At 45.7% G+C, this 23,498-nt stretch overlaps 1 protein-coding gene across 13 annotated transcripts in view; it reads right to left on the reverse strand.

Annotated features, from left to right (window-relative positions):
• CACNA1A (calcium voltage-gated channel subunit alpha1 A) overlaps nt 1–23,498 on the reverse strand; it is a 286,036-nt gene that overhangs the window by 155,227 nt on the left and 107,311 nt on the right. For all 13 annotated transcript variants that reach the window (XR_012498085.1, XM_074338066.1, XM_074338067.1 and 10 more), the window contains 2 exons: nt 15,698–15,803; nt 13,511–13,650 (listed from right to left, as the gene is read on the reverse strand). Coding sequence is in view for 12 of the 13 variants with exons in the window: in XM_074338066.1 (XP_074194167.1) it covers nt 13,511–13,650; nt 15,698–15,803 (246 nt within the window). In the remaining variant the exon portion in view is untranslated. The remainder of the gene's footprint in view (nt 1–13,510; nt 13,651–15,697; nt 15,804–23,498) is intronic.

A 23,498-nucleotide genomic window follows, 5' to 3' on the forward strand; every position in this document is an offset into this window, starting at 1 on the left:
CACTCCTTAGGGGCTAAGCCTGAGGGGCGTGTCCTCCTGGGCCTCCCACAGTTCTCCAGAGGGGTTAAGCAAGAGCTGGTTGCCTACCGGCTGCCTTCCCTCCCTATCTTAAGTCGTCCATTCCCCAATCTACATTTCCTGGGATCTCCAAACTACTGGCCCTCAAATCTTTGTCTCAGGGTCAGTTGGAATTCTGGGTTGCAAAACCCAGAACCTGACTGGCTGTTTTAGGCATAAAGGAGATTTTTAGGATGCTCAGTCAACAGGAGGCCAGAGGAAGGGGGCTTGGAAAATGGGCAGGGGCAATGCAGCTAGACCGACCTCCACTGCAGCAGGCTGCCACAAAAGGAATTTGGAACCATCCCTTCATCTTTGAGTCTCTTACTCTGTTTTTAAATTCCTTGGTGGAGATGCATGGGGCTGAGTTTCAATCAATCACATGTCCTAACTGTCAACAGGTAGAGGGAGGGAGACCCCCCCCTCTACAAACGCAACTTTCAACCTGTGAGTGAGTTGGGGTTCTGTGATCCAGAACGATACACAAAGGTGGGAATCTCCCCGTAGTGGATGCTGGGTCCCCAACTAAGAGCAAATGTTCTCTATAGTTAACTAACTGGTCTATGGAACTAGGCCTGAAGAAGTAGTAATAATTATTATCATCATTATAATTATAGTTATTAGTCTTACAATAGCTAATAACATAGAGCTTTTATTCTGTGCCAGTTTCTAAGTGCTTTACAAGTATCTCATTGACGCCTACCTTTTGAGTAGGTAGAATTATTATTCCCATTTCACAGATGAGGAAACTGAGGCCCAAAGAAACACTACATCCCTTTTTCTTCAGACCATGCACTGGTAAATACCATCCATTAACCTGTTTCACCACATGTCACACATTAACTCATTAACCTTTAAAACTACTCTATAAGAGAGAGAGTGTTATTACTCCTGGTTTCTAAATGAGGAACTAAGATTCAGGGAGGTACAGTCACTTGCCCAAGGTCACACAGCTCGGAACTGGCAGAGCTGGGTTTTGAGTCTGTTCAAACTTCAAAGCCCATGGTCTTAAATTCCATGTGTGTCTCCTGGCTGCCCTCTCACCTTCAGCTGCCCTCACAAGCAGCAGCTGGGTTGCAGGCTAATGTTGCAACTTGAAGGCTCTACCTGAGTATCTGTTAATATAGATTTCACATCTGAAACCACAATACATCAGACATGTCACTCCTGAGAAGAGATCACGTAGAGTTGTACCTCAGTTTCTGCTATCTTGGTGGATCATATCCTACCTCTACGAGAGCGAGAGCGAGAGAGAGAGAGAGAGAGAGAGTTTCTCAAGTGCATTTCTTGTATATTACCAAGTAAAACCACCCCAAACATACCCGCCACGTTCCAAGAGAATTTGTCCAGATGTTTTGGTATGCTGTAACTAGAATTTTATTTATGGAGAGAGACATAATAATACATGAGGCCCATTTTCTTCATGTTTCTAAACATGCTCACCATCTCACCCTTTGGAAAAAAATTTCTGTAAAAGAGAGGAAAAAGACCCAGGAAATCAAGCTATTCCCCCAAAGGGACCACCTAACCCACCTTATCTGCGGCATGCGGTGGAAACTACCAAGTGTTTCTTCTTTCCTTGCCTTGTCCAACTTCCCAAATTGGAGGGTCAGGCTGACTGCTTTCTTGTCTTTTCAATCAGACCTGTGCCACCAAGGCTTCATGCATCCCCAACTTCCCTGTGCACACCCCCTTTTCTTCATAATCACAAAGTGCCAAAGCCCCAGGAGGTTTCTTCTCACTTCTGATGCGATCCCTATCGCTGACTACAGCTTGCTGCTCCTCCTAACTACCTGTCACCAGCATCATCCCGTTTCCTTCCCGGCTCCTCTTCCTCCCTCCGGTCCCCAAGTGTGGGTACTTGTCTGACCCTGGGTTCCTGTCTGTCCCACCATCATGCCTACAGGCCTCCGTCGCTTTCCAGCTTTAATCAACCGCTTTGTGGATGACTCGCGAAGCTGAACAGGCCAGTCAAGCTTTCACCACTTCTACATCGGCCTGCTAAACAACGTTTCGACTTCTACGTCTCAGAGGGGACTCAACACGACTGAAGTTAAGTTTTCACTAGAAGTGCTCCATACCCCTCCAAAGGCACCACCATTACACCATTTACTCGACTGTCATGTTCTGGAATGTTCTTTTTTTCTGGTGAAAAAGCCTTTAAATCCGTCTTTTCCTTCCTATTTCCATTATCATCCCAAATCATCTTGATTCTATGTCTTACTGCATCACAGTCAGGAGTCCTCTTCCTTCACCCCCCTCCCTTCCCCTTCTCTCTCCTCCTTTTGGCTATATTTTATTGAGCCCCTACTATGTACTAAGAGATATCCCATCAATTCTTCACTTCAATCCAATAAGGTAAGTATTAATATGAGCCTCACTTAACAAATGAGTAAAATAAGAACTAGGGAGACTAAACCATTTGCCTAAAAGTCACACATCTTCGAAATGGCAGAGTCAGGATTTGAACCCACATCTCCAAAGTAATGCTGTGTCTTACATGGGAAAGTTAAGTTCTGATACTGAAGTTAGTTCTCAAGGGAAAAATTGCATGGACTCAAAAATACTCTTGAAAAGCCCTTAAATCATCCATAAAGTTCAGTCTACATGGTTTTATGTATTTAAGCATGAATAACAATAAGTGTGTTTCATGTGTACAGTAATATGTGATCTAAAAGATTGAGAATAGTATCCTACATGTGACAGACACTGCTGACTGTCCCCACAGCCATTTCCCTCTCCCATCTTACTTATAGGCCGAGCCCGCCTCCCAGAAAAAGGCAAAAATGCCAGATACTCAAGTTTCTAGTCTTTCCTGAAGACTAGATGTAAGGGTATAAGACATAGGGGATAATTTTGGGAAAGATTTTTCCATCTAGATAAAAAGAGGAAAGCCTCCAATGAAAGTTTTCTCTTCCCACCATTGCTTTCCTGATTTTGGATCATGAGAGGAGGAGATGTGGCAGCTATTTTGCAGCCTCAAGTTGACAAAGCATGAAGTCAAAATTCAACCCACTAAAGAAAGTGGAGTGGAAGATGGAAGGACGTCACTGAGCCACTCAACTAATCCTGGTCCTCTGACGTGTGGATTTCTAGGTCAGGAGACACAAAGCTCTACTTCATGCTAAAAGCCCCTTCTAGCTTTCTCTTCTGTTACTTGCAGAGAAAAGCATTCCTAACTGATCTGACTGAACGGGGTTCTACGAAGAACACGTATCATGCATGTTCCTTGGAAAAAGCTCACAAAATGGAATGGCAGGTAGAAATGACCTCACAATTTAATTTTTACATTCTTTCTTTTCCTTTTTGCACGTGTGCCAATGATTTTACGTCAGTCAAATTTGCACAGGAGGCAATTCTGCTACACGCTTCACAGTTTCCGCGTTGGAAACATCCTATCTGTCTAAACTCCTCGGTCTAGTTCACAAAGACCTCCCTGTCTGACCCCTCCTGTCCACTCAGTCGTATAATTCTTCTATTTAACATCCCTGGAATACTAACAGGAAGCGAGGGAAACAACCAGCCACATTTTAGTGCCCAGAACAGGATTTAAGAATCTTAGGTTTCCTTCCGGCCTCTGTCCCTGATGCCAGAGTTCTGTGTCCTGAAATTCTCTAGGTGGCCTTCAAATGTGCCTGTGAACAGTAAAAACAGAACAACCCATGCCTGTGCCTCTTCCGTACAAAACAAAAAACAAAACAAAACAAAAAACCCAGAAAACAAACAACTCCCCTTACGCCAACAAAACAAAAAACACCATTTGACTCCTAAATTCAAAGCTTCTTAGGGCTGAAGGGAGTAAAGTATTTGATACTCTTTAGCCTATGATGTCTCCAAAAGAAGGTTACAAATAGGTGAATCACACACTTAGAAAATATACTCCAGCTGCCTGGTTCAGTGTGCAACTGGCACAAGTATACACAGCAGGCCCGAGAACACACCCCTGCTCAGACGCTCCTGCTTCCACACAAACCTGTACATATTTGTGTCACCTTATTAATACCAAGTAGCTAACAAAGCTGACGCCAAAGGAGTTTTAGTCCATTCAGAGCTACAACACATAAGATACACCATAACTCCTGGGGTGGAACCACAATCCTGGGCAGGCATACTCCAGCCATAGTACGTGCAACAGTTAAACCAACACTCTCAACTGTACCATCTCATCAAGACCAGCTGACAGGCACGGGCCCTCCGGCAGGGGCTTCCCTGCCTCAAGAAGCAGAAAACTGCCCTCAGTATAATGTCAAAAACATTTATTGAGCACCTACTGTGTGCCAGGCACTATTCTAAACACTGAGCACAACCATGAGCAGAAGAGACCAAATTCCTGCCCTGATGGAGCTGACCTAGTGGAAGAGACAGGCAAAAAAATAAGAAAAATATCCAGTTTGTCAGAAAGTGTGGTAAGTGCATGGAAAAAAAATCTAAATAGAAGAAAGAGAACAGGAAGTGTTGGGAGAGTGCTGAAATTGTAGATAAGGGCCAGGGGACATTGGAGTAAAGTCTTGACGATGAGGGAATGGATTGAGCAATTTTGGGGAGAAGAGCATAACGGCAGAGGGAACAGCAAGTGCGAAGGCCCTGAGGTGGAAACTTGCCTGAAGTATTCAAGGTGTAGTGAGAAGCCCAGTGCAGCTGGAGCACAAATGAGAAGAGGAGGAGGGTAGAGGGTCATGAGGGTGGGAAGCGATGGAGGCAGATCGTGCAGGGTCCTCGTGGGCCACAGTGAGGACTTGGCTTCTGTATGGAGTGAGATGGGAACCAATAGGGTGATGAGAATAAAAAAGTAATGTGATCTAATTTACGTATTAAAAGGACCCTCTTCTGGCTCCTTGTGTTGATAACAGGCTGAGGGAGGGGGCCGAAGCAGAGAGACCTGGGAAGAGGCTGCTTCAACAACCCAGCTCAGAGATGACGATGGCTCAGCTTGGGGTGTGGCAGTGACGATGGGAGACGTGGTGAGACCCTGTATGTATGTCAAAGAAAGAACCTATAGAATTCGCAGAAGGACTGGTCATGGGGTGGGGGGGTGAGAGGGAGGAAGTGTCGAGATTTTTGGCCAGAGCCCCTGGAAGGATGGAGCTGCCATTCAATGATACAGGAAGAGGAAATGATAGGAAGATTCTCAAGAGCTCAGCTTTGGACATCCTGAATGTGAGATGCCTGTGAGTTCTTCCGTAAGTGGGCACTTTGAGAGAGTTCCAGGCTGGAGACATCAGCATAGAAGGTACTTAAACCTTTGAGGTTGCATGAGATCACCAAAGGGACCGTTATAGCCAGGGAAGTCAAGAAAAGAAGGGCTTTCATTTTCCCAGGACAACCCCCCCCCCCCCCCCAGTCTCAGCTTTAGCTCTCTACTGCACGAGCCCCCTGATAGTACGGGCCTTTCGTCTCTGGGTCAGGTCCCGGTCCTCCCTGGGAGCTCTGACACACACAGCACCTCCAAGTCCTGCAGCTCCTCCCTTCACGAAGCAAAGCACAGTGTCTCTCACTTGGCAGCTTCTGCCTTGGCCCCAGGCACCCACTTGCTTCCCGTTCTGCTGAGATTTCCTCTGCCCGCCAGGCAGCCACCAGGCAGAGAGAAGTCATTAGCCCTGCAAACTACAGAGGCAGTGGCCAGATGCCTCTCTAGAGGCAGGCTGGAGTTTGTCATAGCAATTCAAGAGGACAAGACCTCAATCAGTCCCTAAACCTGTGGAGAGATGGATGGCAAGGTCTTCTCCAGCCACACAGGGAAAATGGCCAAGAAGCTCAGTACAGAAAAAAATGTCACCTGGCCATCTGGCCCTCGCACTGCCCGTCTTCATCTCCGTCAGGGCGGAGGGAGAAAGGAGGAGGCCCGCATACAAGAGCGTGCCGAGTGCTGTCCAGGGTGCTGAAATGGATAACCCACGAGGCCTCCAACTACTGCCCCTCACGTTCACTTTGGGAGCCTCTGAGAACAGAGCCAAGACACGAATTTTTGGGAGGTGATCCATGGAATTACAAGGGACGAATTACAAGTTGGTAAAGCGTTCACGAATGAATGGGTTTCATTTGAGCAACTGGGATTCAATCCTGCAGAGAACCCTGTGAGAAGTTGCAGGACACACTTCAGAGTTTCCTACTGAGCAATGGGGAAGCCAAGGTATTTATTCACTGACTCCTTTGCTCATTGGTTAAAGACTGCTCCTGGGGGTGTTAAGCATCTGTCATGGGGTCTGAACAAGCTCCCTGCCATGCTGGGGAAGGCCCTCCAACAGCGATGCGCAGAGGTGAGAGTGTTGGAGGTGGAAAGAGGTTAGCTTGTGTGGGAACTGCCCACCACACAGGTTACCAACTCCCATTTAGGAAGCACTCAGAAAGGTCCAGGGGCTCAGTTCCCAGTATCTGCCATCTATATTGCTTCCTCTAATCTCTACCACAGCCTAAATAGGTAGACACTGCCATTACTCCCCTTTTCCACGTGAGAAAAACAAGGTTCAGAGAGATTAACTCACATTCTCGAGTCCATCACTGGCAGAGACCCCTCAGACTCTGAAGTCCAGCCTGTCTTAATCATTGGGCTCTGTAGATCTCCCATTTCTGGAAATCTCTTTTGCCCATTTTCTCTGCCACAGTGGAGCCCAAAATGGAAGGATCCCCCTGACTTCCCTGGAAAACTTGACTTTAGGGAAATAGTGTAGGACTCAAGAAAATGAATTCTGGATCAAGATCTGCCTGAGTTCAAGTCCTGAAGCCAATATTTGTGAGGTGGGTGACCTTGAGCAAGTTATTTAACCACTTTTGAGCCTTCCTTTCTTCATCTGTAAAATGGGGATGAAAATAGTACTTACCCAGAGGGCTGTAAGTATTAGCTGAGCATATATGAGGTCTGACAATTAAATTTGCACACTTGTTGCAACCATGTTGCTAACCATTTTTGGTTTTTTATCAGAGGGATTATTCATTATGAATTTGTGCCAACTGGACAAACAGTTAACCAAGTTTACTATCTGGAAGTGCTGAAAAGTCTGCTTGAAAAGTTAGAGGAAAACGACCTGAACTTTTCTCCAACAATTCATGGCTCTTGCATCATGACAATGCACCAGCCCACACAGCACTGTCTGTGAGGGGAGTTTTTAGCTAGTAATAAATAACAGTATTGGAACATCCTCCCTACTCACCTGATCTGGCCCCCAATGACTTCTTTCTTTACCCAAAGATAAAGGAAATATTGAAAGGAAGACATTTTGATGACATTCAAGACATCAAGGACAATATGACGATAACTCTGATGGTCATTCCAGAAAAAGAGTTCCAAAATTACTTTGAAGGGTGGACTAGGCGCTGGCGTCGGTGCATAGCTTCTCAAGGGGAGTACTTCAAAGGTGACCATAGTGATATTCAGCAATGAGATACGTAGCAGTTTTTCTAGGATGAGTTTGCAAACTTAATTGGCCGACCTTGTATACATGTATGGTAGCCTTGTAAGTTCCAGTTTGACAATGTTGCCACTGGTATTAATAACAGGCATTATGTTCAAAAGGATATTAGGCTGAATACAGCCCTTTGTCTGAACTTAACTCAGGGTTACCCTAGTTTTAGGGAAGTGTCCTAGTAAGGCAGCTGAGGTCCTGATCCACCCGTTACTAGCCATGGGGCACCCTGCAAGTAGTTTGACCTCTGAGCCTCAGATTCCTCTCTAAAAAAGGCTTGTGAAACTGACAGTGCACACAAAATTGTTAATATAATGCTGGCACTTAGTAAGTGCTCGAGAAATGATGAGAATAACAACCATGGCAGCCAACATTATCATCACCATCACTGTTGTTACGAGATGGAGAAACTAGCTCCTGCTGCTAGGAAGTGAGGCAGTTCATGATGGAACATAGTTCAGCAAATATCCTGACAACCAAATGCTCTGAACAATCAAAAGATCTATGCTTGGGCCGGACCGGTGGCTCAGGCGGTTAGAGCTCCGTGCTCCTAACTCCGAAGGCTGCCAGTTCGATTCCCACATGGGCCAGTGGGCTCTCAACCACAAGGTTGCCAGTTCAATTCCTCAAGACCTGCAAGGGACGGTGGGCAGCACCCGGTGCAACTAAGATTGAACACGGCACCTTGAGCTGAGCTGCCGCTGAGCTCCCGGATGGCTCAGTTGGTTGGAGCGCGTCCTCTCAACCACAAGGTTGCCGGTTCAACTCCTGCAAGGGATGGTGGGCTGCGCCCCCTGCAACTAGCAACGGGCAACTGGACCTGGAGCTGAGCTGCGCCCTCCACAAGGTTGCCAGTTCATGAAAGGACAACAACTTGAAGCTGAACAGCACCCTCCACAACTAAGATTGAAAGGACAACAACTTGACTTGGGGAAAAAAAAAAAAAAAAAGGCCTGGAAGTACACACTGTTCCCCAATAAAGTCCTGTTCCCCTTCCCCAATAAAATCTTTAAAAAAAAAAAAAAAAAGATCTATGCTCTCTCAACGATAAAACTCTGCGAAAGACAAAAAGTATTTGTGCCACAGTAAGGAATCCTTTTGGTGTCAAGGGTGACTGATTCACTGGGGGGGGGGGGGGGGAATTAATGCAGAGAAACATTAAAATAAAATGTCAATGGTACTTATAGAAGCTGTTAGTTGGTCTTGTGAGTTAGAACACTGGTTGTCTTTTGTTGTGTTTAGAATGCTGTTTATATTTGCAGGCAACTCAGAACAGCTCCACGGCAGGTGAAGGAAGGTGGAGAAGCTGAGCAGTGACTACATGTGTTTGATCAATTAATCAAAATGGGAAGCTAGCCTGAGAGGTATGTAACTCTGGTCAAGTCATTTGGACTTCTGTGGACCTCAGTTCAACTATATAAAAGGGGGTATTGGGGTTACTCTGAGTCCCCCTTCCTATTTCTCTGGAAAGGAGCCACAGGCTGGGTACATGGGGGGCAGAAGGAAGGAAGAGAAGACAAGCTCTGATGGCATAACCCCAGGGGTGGCATTCATCATCTACACCCCTCCCGCTGCCCCCAAACTGGGGTTCTAGGCTCCTTGACATAAATATACTTTCCGATTTTGGAGGATTCCTGATTTGCCAACATCTGAGTGTGACTTTGGGCAAATTACTTAGCTTTTCTGTGTTTTAACTCCCTTATGAGTGAAATAAAGGAGTTGGACCTGCCAGAATTTACTGAGCCCTAAAATTCAACGATGCTATGAAACCAAAGTCAGGGTCCTTCCCTGCTCGTCCCCAAATACTTGGATCTTTTCCTCACTTCTGATCCTCAACAAAACTGCCCAAAGCCTGGGGCAGTTCATAGGACTTTCCAAAAAGGAAACTTCATTTTTAGAGTCACAAAATGTCAGAGTTGGCAGGGACCCAGAGCTCATCCATCTCCTGACTTAGCAGATGTCAGGGTATCTGTCAGACTCCTGAAATGTTTGACTATCGCTACCAATGCAACAGTCCCCAAGTCCTTAAACAGCTTGGTGAATTTCCCAGAACACTCTGATTATCAGAAGTGTTACCGTTTCCAGCTTAGCAACCATTTATTTTACTGAGCAGGTATGGGGCGAAGTCCGTGAATACAAAAACAACTCTCTTTGCTCCTACCTTAGCCTTGTTCACAGTCTCTTTTCTTAACTTGCACAATTGTATTATTTGACCTCTTAGGTGTTTATATATATTTGAGCATTACAGTAAAAGCTCTATTATCTCAGAAAAATAGCCAAGCTCCTGAAATCTTTCTCTTCCACATTTTCAGTTTGAGGATCAGGCCTTCAAATACGATGGAAGTACGCTTTAAAGGAGTTTGATAAAATTACAAAGTTAGAATTTCTCTGAGGCCTTGAACTATACAGAATAAACAAAAAATCCATGGATAAGATCTCTTCCGCCAAACTTCACACAAGAAGAAGGCAAAAACCTTGGTAACCCATGAAAAATAAATGGTGTTTTAATGCTGTGGTTTGCTTAGAAATGTGAGAAGACAATGAGTTAATCAGAAAGTGCTCATTAAGCCATCTTTGTCTCAATGTCAAATTAATACACTCAAGTCCCCTCCCCCCAGAACATGGCATTAAGAGTTTACTGCATTTCCCTCTCATTGACATTGAGCAGAGGCTAGGTTTGTAGAGCTTTCAGTCTCCTCTCCCTGTTTCTAGCTTATAACCCAACAGGAGACTAAACAGCCCTTGGAATTTGAAGTAATGAAACTTGAGCTGTGTGCCTGATTTTGAAGGAGACAGAACCACTAGACAATAAGGAAGGACGGGTGATTACTGGAGAAGTAAGAGCCAGAAAAATAAGGGAAAAGAATGCAGGAAAAAGAAAGGAAAGAAGGGGATAAGAAAGGAATAGAAACCAACAATAGTGACTCCTTGTTGTTTTAGGACCAGGACCCCCTGAGAATCTAATGAAAACTACAGACCAGACACACACACACTCACATGCTCACACACTCACACACACACACACACACACACACACACACACACACACAGTTTTTGCATGCAGTTTGAGAGGATTCATAGATTCAACTATGGGCTTCCATCTTTAGGATCTAGCTGCCCCAGATGAAGAATTTCTCCTCTAGAGTCTTATCAGACATCAGGAAACTAGAAAGAAAAAAAAAAGACCATTTTGTTGTACTCAAGGACCAGATACAAATATCCAAGTGGCAAAGTGACCCATCAAACGGCCACCTTTCAATGTACTGGTCACTTACTGAGATTTACTGAGCTTCCCTAGGTGTTTCAAGAACCAAGTTATAAAAAACCAGGGGTTTTTAAGGCTCCTTCCTGCCAGCAAGGTCAAGCCAGCTCCTGCCGGCAAAACCTAGCCCCCAGGGAGCATAAATTGGCACAACCACTTTGCAGAGCAATTTGGCAATATCTAGTGAAACTGAGGATGTGTATGGTACACGACTCAGCAATTCCACTCCTGGGGATATGCCCTAGAGAAATCTACTCGCAAGAATAAGGGGACAGTTTGGTTCAAAATAGCCCAAAGCTGGAAACCAAGCCCAATGGATAAACACCTGGTAGAACGAATATTCACACCATAGAATACTATGCAGCAATGAAAATGGGTGAACGAGACCTAGTCTTGTCAATCAGATGAATCTCATGTTGACAGCAAGAGGCAGGTTGTAGAAGAAAACATTTATAGAGAAACTTAAAGCACGCAAAATAATACCGTATGTTTATATATATTTCTTATATATCTATACAATAAAACTGTAAGTGCATAAATGGACATGATAAACAAAATTCAGGAAAGTGCTTCTGGATGGGAAAGAGAAAGGAATGGGGCCAGAACAGGGAACACAGGGACTTATACTGTATGAGAAAGGTTCATTTGGATGGCCGGTTGCTCCATCACCTCCCTGCCCTCACTTCCCACTCTATCCCTCCCTCACTCCGCTCCAGCCACCCTGGCCGCCACTGTTCATCAAACACAGTCCAGCCTCAGGGCCTTTGCACTTGCTGTTCCCTCTGCCTGGTACTCTCCTCCTTCAGCTCTCCTCACCTCCTTCAGGTTTTCATTCAAATATCATCTTCCCAATGAAGACAGGCTTCCAGCCCTCCTGCCCATAATACATCCCACCCCTTCCCTGATTATTTCTCTGGAGCCCTCAACACCATCTAACACACTAGCTATTTCATTCATTCATTCATTCATTCATTCATTCATTTTTTCTTTCTTCACCGCTAGAATATCAGTTCCACAAGAGGAGAGATTTTTCTGTTTTCTTCACGGCTGTGTCCCAATGCCTGGTGTATAGAAGGTGCACACTAAATATTCATTGAATGGATATATGCATACACAAATATTTGTTATATTATCCTCTACTTCTTTTGGAATGTCTGACTTTTTCTATTTTGCATTTTGAACAACAACAACAAGTCAGCTCCTGGGCTATTTGACAGACGAGTTTCCGAGCAAGCTAAGAGAAAAGGGCCCGACGTGATGCTATGTCTCTGGAACCTGCGAAGGTCCCAAGCGAGAGGACAGTGGGCACAGCAACAGAGGTCCTTCAGGGAGCACCCAAGCCTGCTAGAGCGAGCCCAGAGGCCTCACAACAGACGTCTCACATCCGGCTGCCTCTACTGAAACAGCCCCATATGACATAGCTCCTACTGTGAGAATCATCATTGCTGTGAACAACCCATGTGCTCCAAACCTGAACTATGAGATCCCAGCCGACACAATAAGGGTGGTAAGACCCACAACATCTGCCAAGAGCGACAGGACCTGGAGCAGCAGCAGAGCCTAGAAGAGAAATACGAACCCAGGGAGGATTATGACCCCATAGAAGAGAACTATGAGGAAGGCTCCCCACGAAGCGGGTCTTGGAAGAGAAGAACCAGGCTTAGCTCATGGGAGAAGAGTGGATGGGCAGGGGAGGCAGAAACCAACACAAAATGGTAGTATCTATACTGGGATCTGATAAAGGGCTTTGGAGTCTGTGAGAGAGGCTGGCCATGCACCAAACCCATTTCCCTTTCCTTCTAGGCACAGTATCACACCCCTCAGCTTCCCTTGCAGTGATGTGTGGGCATGTGACTGACTTGTAGCCAAAGGTCTATCACTGGAATACATGCCAGGTTTCAGCCAGGCTCATACAACCTCCTAAGTATCACCTTCCATGCTTGTTTCTTTTCCATGGTTTGATGCAGAAAAGCTTCTTGGAAGCTGTGGTTCAATAAAGAGGAACCATCATGTAGCAAGGGCCGGGGGCCCTCCATCACTGGAGGAGAGAAGCCTGCCAAGGAGGAACAGCTGTTTGGGACTTTCAATGAGTGATAAATATACTTCTGGTGTGTTTAAGTTGTGAACTAGCTTTTGATACTTTATTATAGCAGCTAGTGTTACCTTATACAGGGTCTTTGATGGAAAGTGTATACACATCCACCTTTCAACTATGGTTCATTATATATAGATTTGAATACTCTTCAAAGACAGTGACTGCACCTTATCTAGAATGATTTTCTCCACAGTCCTACCACATTCCCTTGTACCCAGAAGTCCTCAACAAACACTTACCAACTTAAAATAAGGGCAAGACGCCCCCGGGCAAAGCAAAAGGGCCATGCATACACAAGAGTTAAAAACTTGACTTCTGGAATCACATAATCTTAGTTTCAAATCCCAGCTCCATCACTTACTAGCTGGTTGAGTTCAGGCAAATTCCTCTCTGAGTTTCCGATTCCTCAGCGGTCACATGGGAATATTAATATTTCCTAATTCATTGGGTTGTTGTGAGGATTAAATGAGAGGATGCACATAAAGCACTTTGGAAGCAGCCAACGCTAATAAGCTATTATTCTAATTGTAACAGAAAGCATCTGCTGTAATACACAGCCGAGCTTTGGCGGTGGAGTGGAAGGAGGCAGAGAATATGGGGGCGCAGACTTCCCCAGCCTGAGCCCCACCGACTGTTACGCTTCCAAAGTCCTTGGAATTCAGGACAGTTCTACGAGACGCCGCACACGCCACGTACCCTGTGAGAACCACCACGAAGTCCATCACGTTCCAGCCATTCCTCAGGTAAGAGCCTTTGTGGAAGGCAAACCCCAGGGCGATGATTTTGATGCCAGCCTCGAAACAAAAAATTCCAATGAAGTACGGTTCTGTGTCATCCTAGAAGGGAGACAGAGGAAGGTCAAGGTCTTTGGCACAATCAGGGAACCAGCCCACCTCCCCTTGCCTCTCTGGACCTACCAGCACTCACTGCCTCCCAACGAATCTTTCCTGGAGTTCTTTTAATTGAAGGCTTTTGCAAGAGAAACAGATGCATGAAGAAGACACCCTCCTTCTTCCCTTTTGGCCAACTTCACAGACTATTTGGCCAAGGAGGATTATTTGGAACGAGGCCACAAACAACAGCCACTGGTCACATGTGGCTGTTTAAATTTAAATAAGTGCCAATGAATTTGAATGAAATACAGTGAAAGGTTCAGTTCTGCAGTCACATGAGCCACCTTTCCAGTGGCTTCCATATTGGACAGCACCAATGGAGAACATTTGCAGAACTGCAGAAAACTCCACCAGGAAGCACAGGGTTAGTCTGTTTACTTGTCACACGCATCACTCAGGTGCTATGTACTGACCTCTCCCCCCAAATCTGACACTCATGACGGTCCTCAGCTGGCACGCACCAGCACAGATATTCAGGTTGCTAAGATACTGGAATAAACATGCCTGTGCTGGCTGGCAAACTGCCAGGGCCTCCGCCCCATCCTCTCGCTGGATCTCCCGCCAGTTCTGGATCTCAGGTGATAGTCTACAGTACTTGAAATTAAACTATAAACTCTGCTCCATCAGAGCCCCTACGTGGACGTTTTCCCAGCTCTTATGACAATGTTTCTCAGGCTTCAATCATTTGCATTCTGCCTTCATTTTTTTTTATATCATGATAGCTTACCATGGTACTACTATTTGCTTACTAATCTTCAATTGACTCTTTTCACTTAGCTTCATCTCAAGCAGAAAGAAAACAAAGTCTTGACATCACAGTTCTGCTAGGCTAGTTCTATTTTTTAGAATACACACTATCATGCATAACTATGTTATAGTGCATAACTAAAAGTCTTGAGGCCATCCAGCGTGCATGAACTAGGAAGGAGTAGATTCTTATACCCGCTCTCTCTACCTTGGAGCTATTACAACTGGTTCTAAAAAAAGTGACAGAGAGGAGAGAAGGCTACTCCACTGCACTGTCAGAATGGCAGAAGGGGACCCAGGGAGCTGGGAAGATCAAGAAGGTTCTTAATATTAATTTTCAGCTCTTCAGAGTTTCACCAAATGAGCAACTTTGAATGAGGACTTCGAATGTCCTCCAGAGCTGACATCCATGTATAGGAAACACAGGGATGGAGAAACAAGCTAAATGGCACCATAAGCAAGCCACCAGACAAAAATCAGAATGTGAGACACTCCTCAGGGCAACTGGACTGGCTTCCGTGGTTAGTCAATGGTAGGAGAGAATATATTGCTCAGGACTAGACATCTTAAACAACATAAAATCTAGACCATGTTTGGATCTTGTGTCAAACAAACCACTGTCAAATGCCACTTCTGAGACAATCACGGAAACGTGGTTACTGACTGGGTCTCAGACGATCCCAAGGAACCACTGTTAACTGTGTCAGGTGTGAACACGTCACTGTGGTGATGGAAGAAAATGCCTATATTTTTAGCAATGCAGACTTAGGTCCGCGGCCACGAATTGTCAGGTTGCCTGGGATTTGCCTTAAAATACTTTGGCCAAGAAAGACAAACGAGGGAAATATAAAAGGACAGAAAATATGAATGAGGCAAAAATCTTGATAATTCTTGAATCTGAATGATGAGTTGATGGGGGGATTCATTGTGCTGTTCTCTGCATTTTGGTGTCTGGTCCAAACAGTTCACAAGAATTTTGGTTTGAATGTGGCATTTTCATGAACAATGTGACCACTCTCACCCCTCCCCATCTCGGTTGACACCAGGTTGGGGGGGGGGGGGCGGCGATGGTGGGGGATGGGCAGTGAGGGCATCTCTCTCCCAGATTATTTGTGTTCATTACATTTAGGCTTCCTGGGCAGAGGGCCCACAATCCAGCTCTTGGCTCCGAGACCGAGAGCCCCCTCTGCCACCTCAGTGTGCCACTACAGCGAAGGACAAACCCCTGAGAGATGTCACTCACCAGTCGTTCAGACATGGGCGTCTTGTCGTCGTCAGGTAGGTGCTGCTCCAGGGCCAGGACGATGCAGTTTGCTATGATGGTGGCTAAAATCATATATTCAAAGGGAGTATTGGAGAATTAAGGAAAATCTTTCCAGCTCGTTTAGGTTCATAGCAAAATTGAGCGGAAGATACAGGGATTCCCCACATGCTCCCTGCCCCGCCCCACGCACACCCTCTCCCACTATCAACATCCCCTGCCCCCGCCAGAGCGGTGCATTTGTAATCAATCCTACGTTGACACAAAGTCTATAGTTTAAGTAAAGGTTCACTCTCTTTTTCTCCTTGTCTTTTTTTTTAAATTAAAGTTTATTGGGGTGACAATGGTTAGTAAAGTTGCATGGGTTTCAGGTGTGCAATTCTGTCATACATCATTTATATCTCACGTTGTGTACTCACCACCCAGAGTCAGTTCTCCTTCCATCACCATGTATTGGATCCCATTTACTCTCGTCCCCCCAAGGGTTCACTCTTGGTGCAATCCATGGGTTTGAGCAAATGTATAGTGACATGTATCCACCATTATAGTCTCATATGGAGTAATTTCACTGCCCTAAAAAGCCAGCAGGTGATTTTTTAATGAAAATGTGGATATTCTTCCTCTATCTCACCTCCAGCATTCATTGGACAAATATGAATTCAGCACTTACTGTGTGCCAGGTCCTATTCTGGGCCCTGGGGACACATTCGAGAATGAAACAGACAAAAACCTCTGCCCTTGGGGAGAAGAAGAGAATAAGTGAGATAACTACATTACGCAGTACTACGTTAGAAGACAGTGAATGCTGTGGAGAGAAAACACAGGGAAGGTCGGGGGTTGCAATCTCAAATATGGTGATCAGATCTGACACCAAAAGCACAAGCAACAAAAGAAAAAAAATCGATAAATTGGACTTGGTCAAAATGTAACTTTTGTGCATCAAAGGGCATTATCAAGAAAGTAAAAAGACAACTAACAGAATGGGAGAAAATATTTGCAATTCATATGTCTGATAAGGGTCTAGAATATATAAAGAATATTTGCAACTCCACAACAAAAAGACAACCAATTTTTAAAAAATGGGCAAAGGGCTTAAACAGACATTTCTCCAAAGAAGATATTCAAATAGCCAACAAGCACATGAAAAGATGCTCAATGTCATTCACCACTAGAGAAATGCAAACGAAAACCACAATGAGGTCTCACTTCACACCCACTAGGATGGCTAGAATCAAAAAGCAGAAAACAGTTAAATGTTCAGGATGTGAGAAACCAGAACCACTGTGCGTTGCTGGTGGGAATGTACAATGGTGTAGCCACTGTGGAAAACAGTGTGGTGGTCCCTGAAAAAGTGAATCATCGAATTACCACATGATCCAGCAACTTCACTCCATAAACGAATGAAATGGGAAATATATTCAAACAAATCCTTGAACATGCATGTTCACAGCAGCCAAACGGGAGAAACAACCCAAATAACCATCAAGGAATGAACTGTTAAACAGCATGTGGTGTAGCCATAAAAAGGAATATTATTCAGCCATAAAAAATGAAGCATGAATACATGCCACAATGTAAGTGAACTTCAAAAACATGCTGAGTGAGAGAAGCCAGACACAAAAGACCACATATTATATGAATTCCACTGATACGACAGGCAAATCCATAGAGACGAAAAGCAGACTGGTGGTTGCCAGGGGCAAAAGGAGGGGGGTGGGGAGCGACTGCTTAATGTTTTATAACTAGATAGAAGTGATAGCTGCACAACATTGTGGATGTAGTAAATGCAACTCAATTAGGCACTTTAAAATGGCTAATACTGTTATGTGAATTTCACCTCAATAAAAAAATAATATGGTGGCCAGGGCAGGCCTCTGAGAAGCCGACCTTTGAAGATCTGAGGGAGGGAAGGAGCAGCCCGTGAGACTCCTTCCAGATGCAGCATTCCATCCCCCTCCTGGCACTCACTCCTCCCTGCATCCTGGGAACTCTCCTCTGGGTTGACAAGGGCACCAGCGCATCCCACTGAAGGGTCAGCACTGGGGGAGGGTCTGTCCTGCTCAGTTCATGTTAGGGCCTGATCCACAACTCAACTGGTTTATAAGGATGTCCCCTGCCAGACCTGCAGAAGCACTCCTGGTCCCATAGCCTCAATAAATGGAGCTGGCAACCTCTGGGAAGAAGGTTTAGGGGTGGAGAAAAGGATGCTAGAGGAAGAAAGCCATAGGGTAACGCTTACTTTGGAGCAGGGTCTCCCCGCCTCAGTGCTCATGCCGACTGGGGCCGGCTCACTCTCTGCACTGCAGGGTGCTGACAGCATCCCTGGGCTCCACCCGCCAGATGCCAGTAGCAGCCCCTCGTCTCCAATTATGACAACCAAAACTGATGACAACCAAAAGTGATCTCCAGACATTGCCAAGTGTCTCCTGGGAACACTGAAATCCACTGTTGTGCAGAAGGATCAAATCGAGTGTCGTGGGGAACTTGACTGTGTCAAACCACTGCCCTCCTCCCAGCGTTCTCCCTTGTAAATCTAATTGGCTTCAGTCTCCTCTTTGGTCCTGGGGTTAGCTTTGGCATTTTGGAAGCTCCACAAAGCCAAGGGATCTTACAGGCTGGAGGAGGAGTTGGAGCGTCTACCCACTTTCTAGGTGGGCAAACAGAGTTTGAAACAGAAAACCTGGGAGTGAAAGTCTACATAAGCCAGGAAAACCAGGCCTTCTTTGTCACCAGCTCCAGCCTTTGCCTCCAGCAGAAAGCAGCTGAGTTGTGCTCCATGCGCACTCTGAAAAGCAAATCTAAGACTCAGGGCAATTTGGGGAGCCAACAAAAGCCAGCCCTGCGACGATCATCTCTGATTGGCTTCCTGCCTCCGAGCTGACAGTCATTAGAAGCACAGAGAACAAAGCTGGGCTCTGTTGCGCAAATACTCCATTCTGCCTCACCCTGCAGCCCGGAAAATAAGAGACAATATTTGTACACAGAGAAGCAACGCCAAGCCCTTCCCTGGCCTCCCTTCGCTGAGGCTTCTGAAGCCATGATTTGAATCTGATGATTTCGCTTCCCCTTCCTGCCTGCTCACTTCTGCATCACGCTGCCTTCTCATTCCTCGGGCCCCCGTCCTCCAACCCCCAAACAGCCGGGATGTGACTTCCTTTGCACTGGATTCGAGTCGAGCTTCCAGGAAGCATCTCAGAAGGCTGGCAGCAAGAAGCACTTTTATGGGCTGCCTTGTCAGGGTTTCAAGTGCCCAGTGTTGCCTGGATGTCAGACCCAGAGTTCTCTGGGTGCGGCGACGAAGCCTTAGTCAGCACCCCAGCAATGGTACAAGCCTTCCTCCCTATTTCTGTGTCTTCGTTCTGCTCAGACACGGCCACACTGGGTATCAGATGTCATGCCTCTGCCAATGTCCACAGACATGCCCAAAGGGAACCTGCAACAATGGCCTGAGACCCTTGCTACTCAGTGTGTGGTCCAAGGACCAGCAGCATCTGCCACACCCACTGAAATGCAGGGTGTCAGGCCCCGAGCTGACCTGCTGAGTCAGAAGGTGCATTTTAGCAAGAGCTGCAGAGGCTCTGTGTGCACGCTGACGTTGGGGGAGTGCTGCCTTAGAGCTACTTCAGGGCCAGGAGGAGCCCAGGTCACTGTGGCTTTGAGTCATCCCCCAAAGAAGTGGGGGCTCCTCTTTCTCCCCCAAGTTCTGACCCCAGGAGGAGAATTCAGCAGTTCTGGTCTTCTGCCACCACTCAGGCAAGGGGGCTGATAGGAAATCCAAGATTTTGATGAAACAAAAGCAATGTTGGAATAAGACAAATAAGCAGAAAAGAAAATTATGACAGTGCACGTGAAAGTATCCATAGCCTTCCCGTGGCTCCCATTTCACTCAGAAGAAAAGTCAAGGCGTCCAGGCAGCCAGCCAGACCCTGCATGACCGGCTCCCATGGCCTCCCTGCCCTCATGGTCTTCATTGTCCCCTTTGTTCAATTAGCGGCAGCCACACTGACCTCCTCCGGGTTCCCAAAACATCAGGAGTGTTCCTGCCCCCGGGCCTTTGAACCTGCTGTTCTTGCTTCAGGATACTTTCCCCAGAGACCTACATGGTTCCCTCTCTCACTTCTTTTAGGTCTTTACTCAAAGGCCACATCCTCAGTGAGGCCTTAAACCCCCTTTTCCTGCTTCATTTTCCCCCCTTGGTCTTTGTCCCCAACCATCTGCTGTATTTTCCTTCTTTACCCTGTTCACTGTTTGTCTCCCCTACTAGACGGTAAGCTCTATGAAAGCAGGGATTTTTGCCTACTTTGTTCACTGCTGTATTCTCAGCACTTAAGAAAGCACGTGTTACTTAGTAGGTGCTCAGTAAACACCTGTGCTAGGAAGGAAAAATGGATGGGTCCTGCTTTCTGTACCTCCCCCTCCACTCCATCTCATGCCAAGTCTCTGGGGGCCTGTTAAGGACACAATCAGCTCCTTGAAATAAACAATGATGTGGCTGGTGCACAGACACAAAGACCGGGTATTGAGTTCTTGGCCTGGGAAGCGATGCCTTGCCCCAGGCAAAAGTCAAACGTAGTCCAGGCAGGGGGAGGGGAGGCTCTCTCAGCCCAACCCCAAGTTGTGCCTCGTCCTCCCAATTTAGAAATCCTGGGTTCTAACTCACAGCTGCGGTGAGCAATGCCTCTGCTAGCTGAGCTGAGTCTTTCTGCTCCCGGATTGGTTGGGAAGAAAGCACCTGTGTCAGCGGGATCCAGAATAATCAGCCAGCCAAAGAGGCCAAGGGGAGGAAGGCGGGTGGGGGAAGAGATGAAAGGAGAGAAGCATCCCTGATGGGAGGAAAAGCTGGCTCCTGAAATGGCTTGTGGAAGGCAGGGTAGCAAACAGCCCTGCAGGCAAGCACAGATTACAAAGCTCCCCCTGCAATTACACTGATCAGGACCACAGAGGGCCTGGAGAGGGTCTGTGTGTGACACTGTAAAGACCAAGGGCTTCTTCCCAGGGAGAAAGTGCTGCATCCTCTAACGAGAGCTGCTCTTGGGATCCAGAACACCAAGGAAAATCAGTTTGCAAAGTGGGCACGGCTGCTGGTTCAAGCCCCTTAGCAAGACCTTGCAGAATACACAAGTAATTCATCCTTGTCTTGGTGGTGCCCTCCCCATCCCCATCTCATTTCCAACCTCCTGTAGTTGGAGTGAAAATCAAATCAGGTTTGTTAACTCATGACAATCTTGTCTCTACTATGGGGCTGCCTGATGGGTGTTTTCTGAGGAAATAGATACTTCAGTGAATCAACCATGCAGGTGAGCTTTTGGGGAGAAACCAAATGGACCTTCTTTTCATGTTAGTTCCACGCTCATCACAATCACCAGGAAAAGAGTGGGAGGTACCAGGGCCCTGGGTGTATGGGTGTACAATGTATTCCTTGCTCCGCTAAACAGAAGCCATCATTTAACTCGGCAATATGATCAACGATTAGGGGGCCATTAACAGGCACAACAGCCACAATTATAGCTACAGTTTTATTGAGAGCTTCGTTGGGCAGACACCGTGCTAAGCACTTTACATGCATTGTTTCAGTTCATTCCTTGCAACAATTTTACAAGGTGGGTTCTGTTGGAAGCCTCATTTTACAGATACGGAAATCAAGGCTCAGAGAGGTTAAATAAATTGCTCAAGGTTACAAGGAGGCACTGGGAGAGCAAGGGCTCCCCCCAAGATCTGTACTTTTAAGCTGGTGGTCCCCAAAGACTACTCAGCAGCTTACCTTTATTAAAAGGTGGATGGTTTTGTCTTTATTTAAAAATTGAAATTGGGGTACACCAGGGCTTTAACCATATGGATGAGACCAAGTGGACTAGACCTCACCTGAGTCCCAACCAACTGCCACAGTTTCATGTAGCAACGATCAACCATCGCATGGTAGTCCACGCCCTCATAAGTCCATCCCAAATATGTCATATTAATAAGTATTTCAACTTCCAAAAATCCAATGGGCCTGTAGTTCTCAGATATGGGCTTCAAACTCTCCAACACACAGTACCAACCAAAAATCAAGCCTAGAAAAGAGCTCTCCACCAACCAGCCCATCAGCTTGAGACTTCGGCAGTGACAACACGGTAACAAGGGCAACTCTGGCGCTGGCCAGGCTGCTTTCAGCACCACGGCCAGCGACAAGAGACGCAAATTTACTTTCACGTCCTTATCCCAGGCAAGCCTGGGGCAGGGCAAGCAAACCCAGCTTGGGTCAAGTATTAACACTCTCTGAGATATTTTTGTGAAGACCTACACTTCACATTAAAAAAAAAAAAAGATTCATTATGTCAGCAGGAAAATCAAATGAAAACTAAAAACCTGACACCAGAGAGATTTAATGTGTCATTTGTTTAATGTTATCCGAGGATTTTCAACACTTTGGTTCTGAAAAGAGAAGTCTACCCAGGGCCGCTAGATCATGCTGCTGCTCAGAAAACTGGAAATATCTGTAGCAGAAATTGCAGAACAGAATAGTAGAAAGGGTTTGGGGGGTCAGACACGGTTTTGACCTTGGGCAAAACTTTTCCTTCTCTGAGCTTCAGCTCCCTCATATATAAAACGTGAAATGTAGCGCCTGCCTCGCAGGACTGTGTGAGAATGGAACGAGTGGATAAACACAATGCACTTAGAACAGAACCCGGCATATAGTACATACTCAATAAATGTGCGTGTTTTGTTATTATTTGCTCTGGTTCCTGTGATGGTTAGAAAACTTAGTAAGCTTAGCAAAGCATGAGGTGGGGTTCATCTCATTACGGTCATGCAATCAATGATTATTTTATTGTTTTTATTACAATTGCTGCTACTATTAACTTTCCTATTTCTTTTTTTACCACGTTAGTCTCGGTCCCTTCTCTTCACTGGAGGGCACCAACACCCATTCTCCCCATGGCTGACTAGGGCTTCTCTTAAATCTGAAATAATTCCAAGAGCAGAATGCAGTGAACATATGTGGTCCACTCTCTGAATATCAAGCTCAAAATACACGTTGCAAAAATCTCCATCGGATATTTCACATAAATGGGATCATGCAAAAGGTGACCTTTTGTCTCTGGCTTCTTTCACTCAACATAATGTGTTTGAGTTTCATCCATACTGTACTGTGTATCATTACTTCATTCCTTTTCATGGTGAAATGAGATGCCATTTTATGAATGGACCACCATTTGTTTATCTGCACCCACTGATGGACGTTTCAGCTGTTTAAACCTCTTGGCAATCTAGAACAGGCACACCCATAGAGACTGAACACAGTTTGGTGTTTGCAGGAGCTGGAGGAAGGCGGGAAATTGGGAGCAACTGCTAATGGGGCCAGGGCTTCCTTTTGGAGTGACAGAAGTGTTTTAGAACTGGACAGAGGTGGTAGTTACACAACATTGTGAATGTGAATGTACTAAATGCCACTGAATTATTTACTTTACAATGGTTAAATTATGTGAATCTCATCTAATTTTTTAAAAAAATTCCCGTTGGTTTTGCTTCTCTTCTTTCCTCTTAATTCTCAGAGTTCCCATCATACGACTTTACTCACTGACTTTTCTGGCTCTTTCTTCTGGGCCCCAACTATAAAGAGAAACACCACCCAGACAACCCTTAAGATCCTTTTTAAAAACAGCAAATAGTTTTAGTTATAAAAAGAATATGGTCTGATTGTATTGTTTTCCATTTTTATAATTTATAATGTATCATTTAAAAAGTGAAAAGTCCTCACTGCATTGCTCTTTCCAGAGATAACCACTACTCACAGTTTGGT

This window comes from Rhinolophus sinicus, linkage group LG07, assembly GCF_036562045.2.
Source record: "Rhinolophus sinicus isolate RSC01 linkage group LG07, ASM3656204v1, whole genome shotgun sequence".
NCBI classification, from domain to species: Eukaryota; Metazoa; Chordata; class Mammalia; order Chiroptera; family Rhinolophidae; genus Rhinolophus; species Rhinolophus sinicus.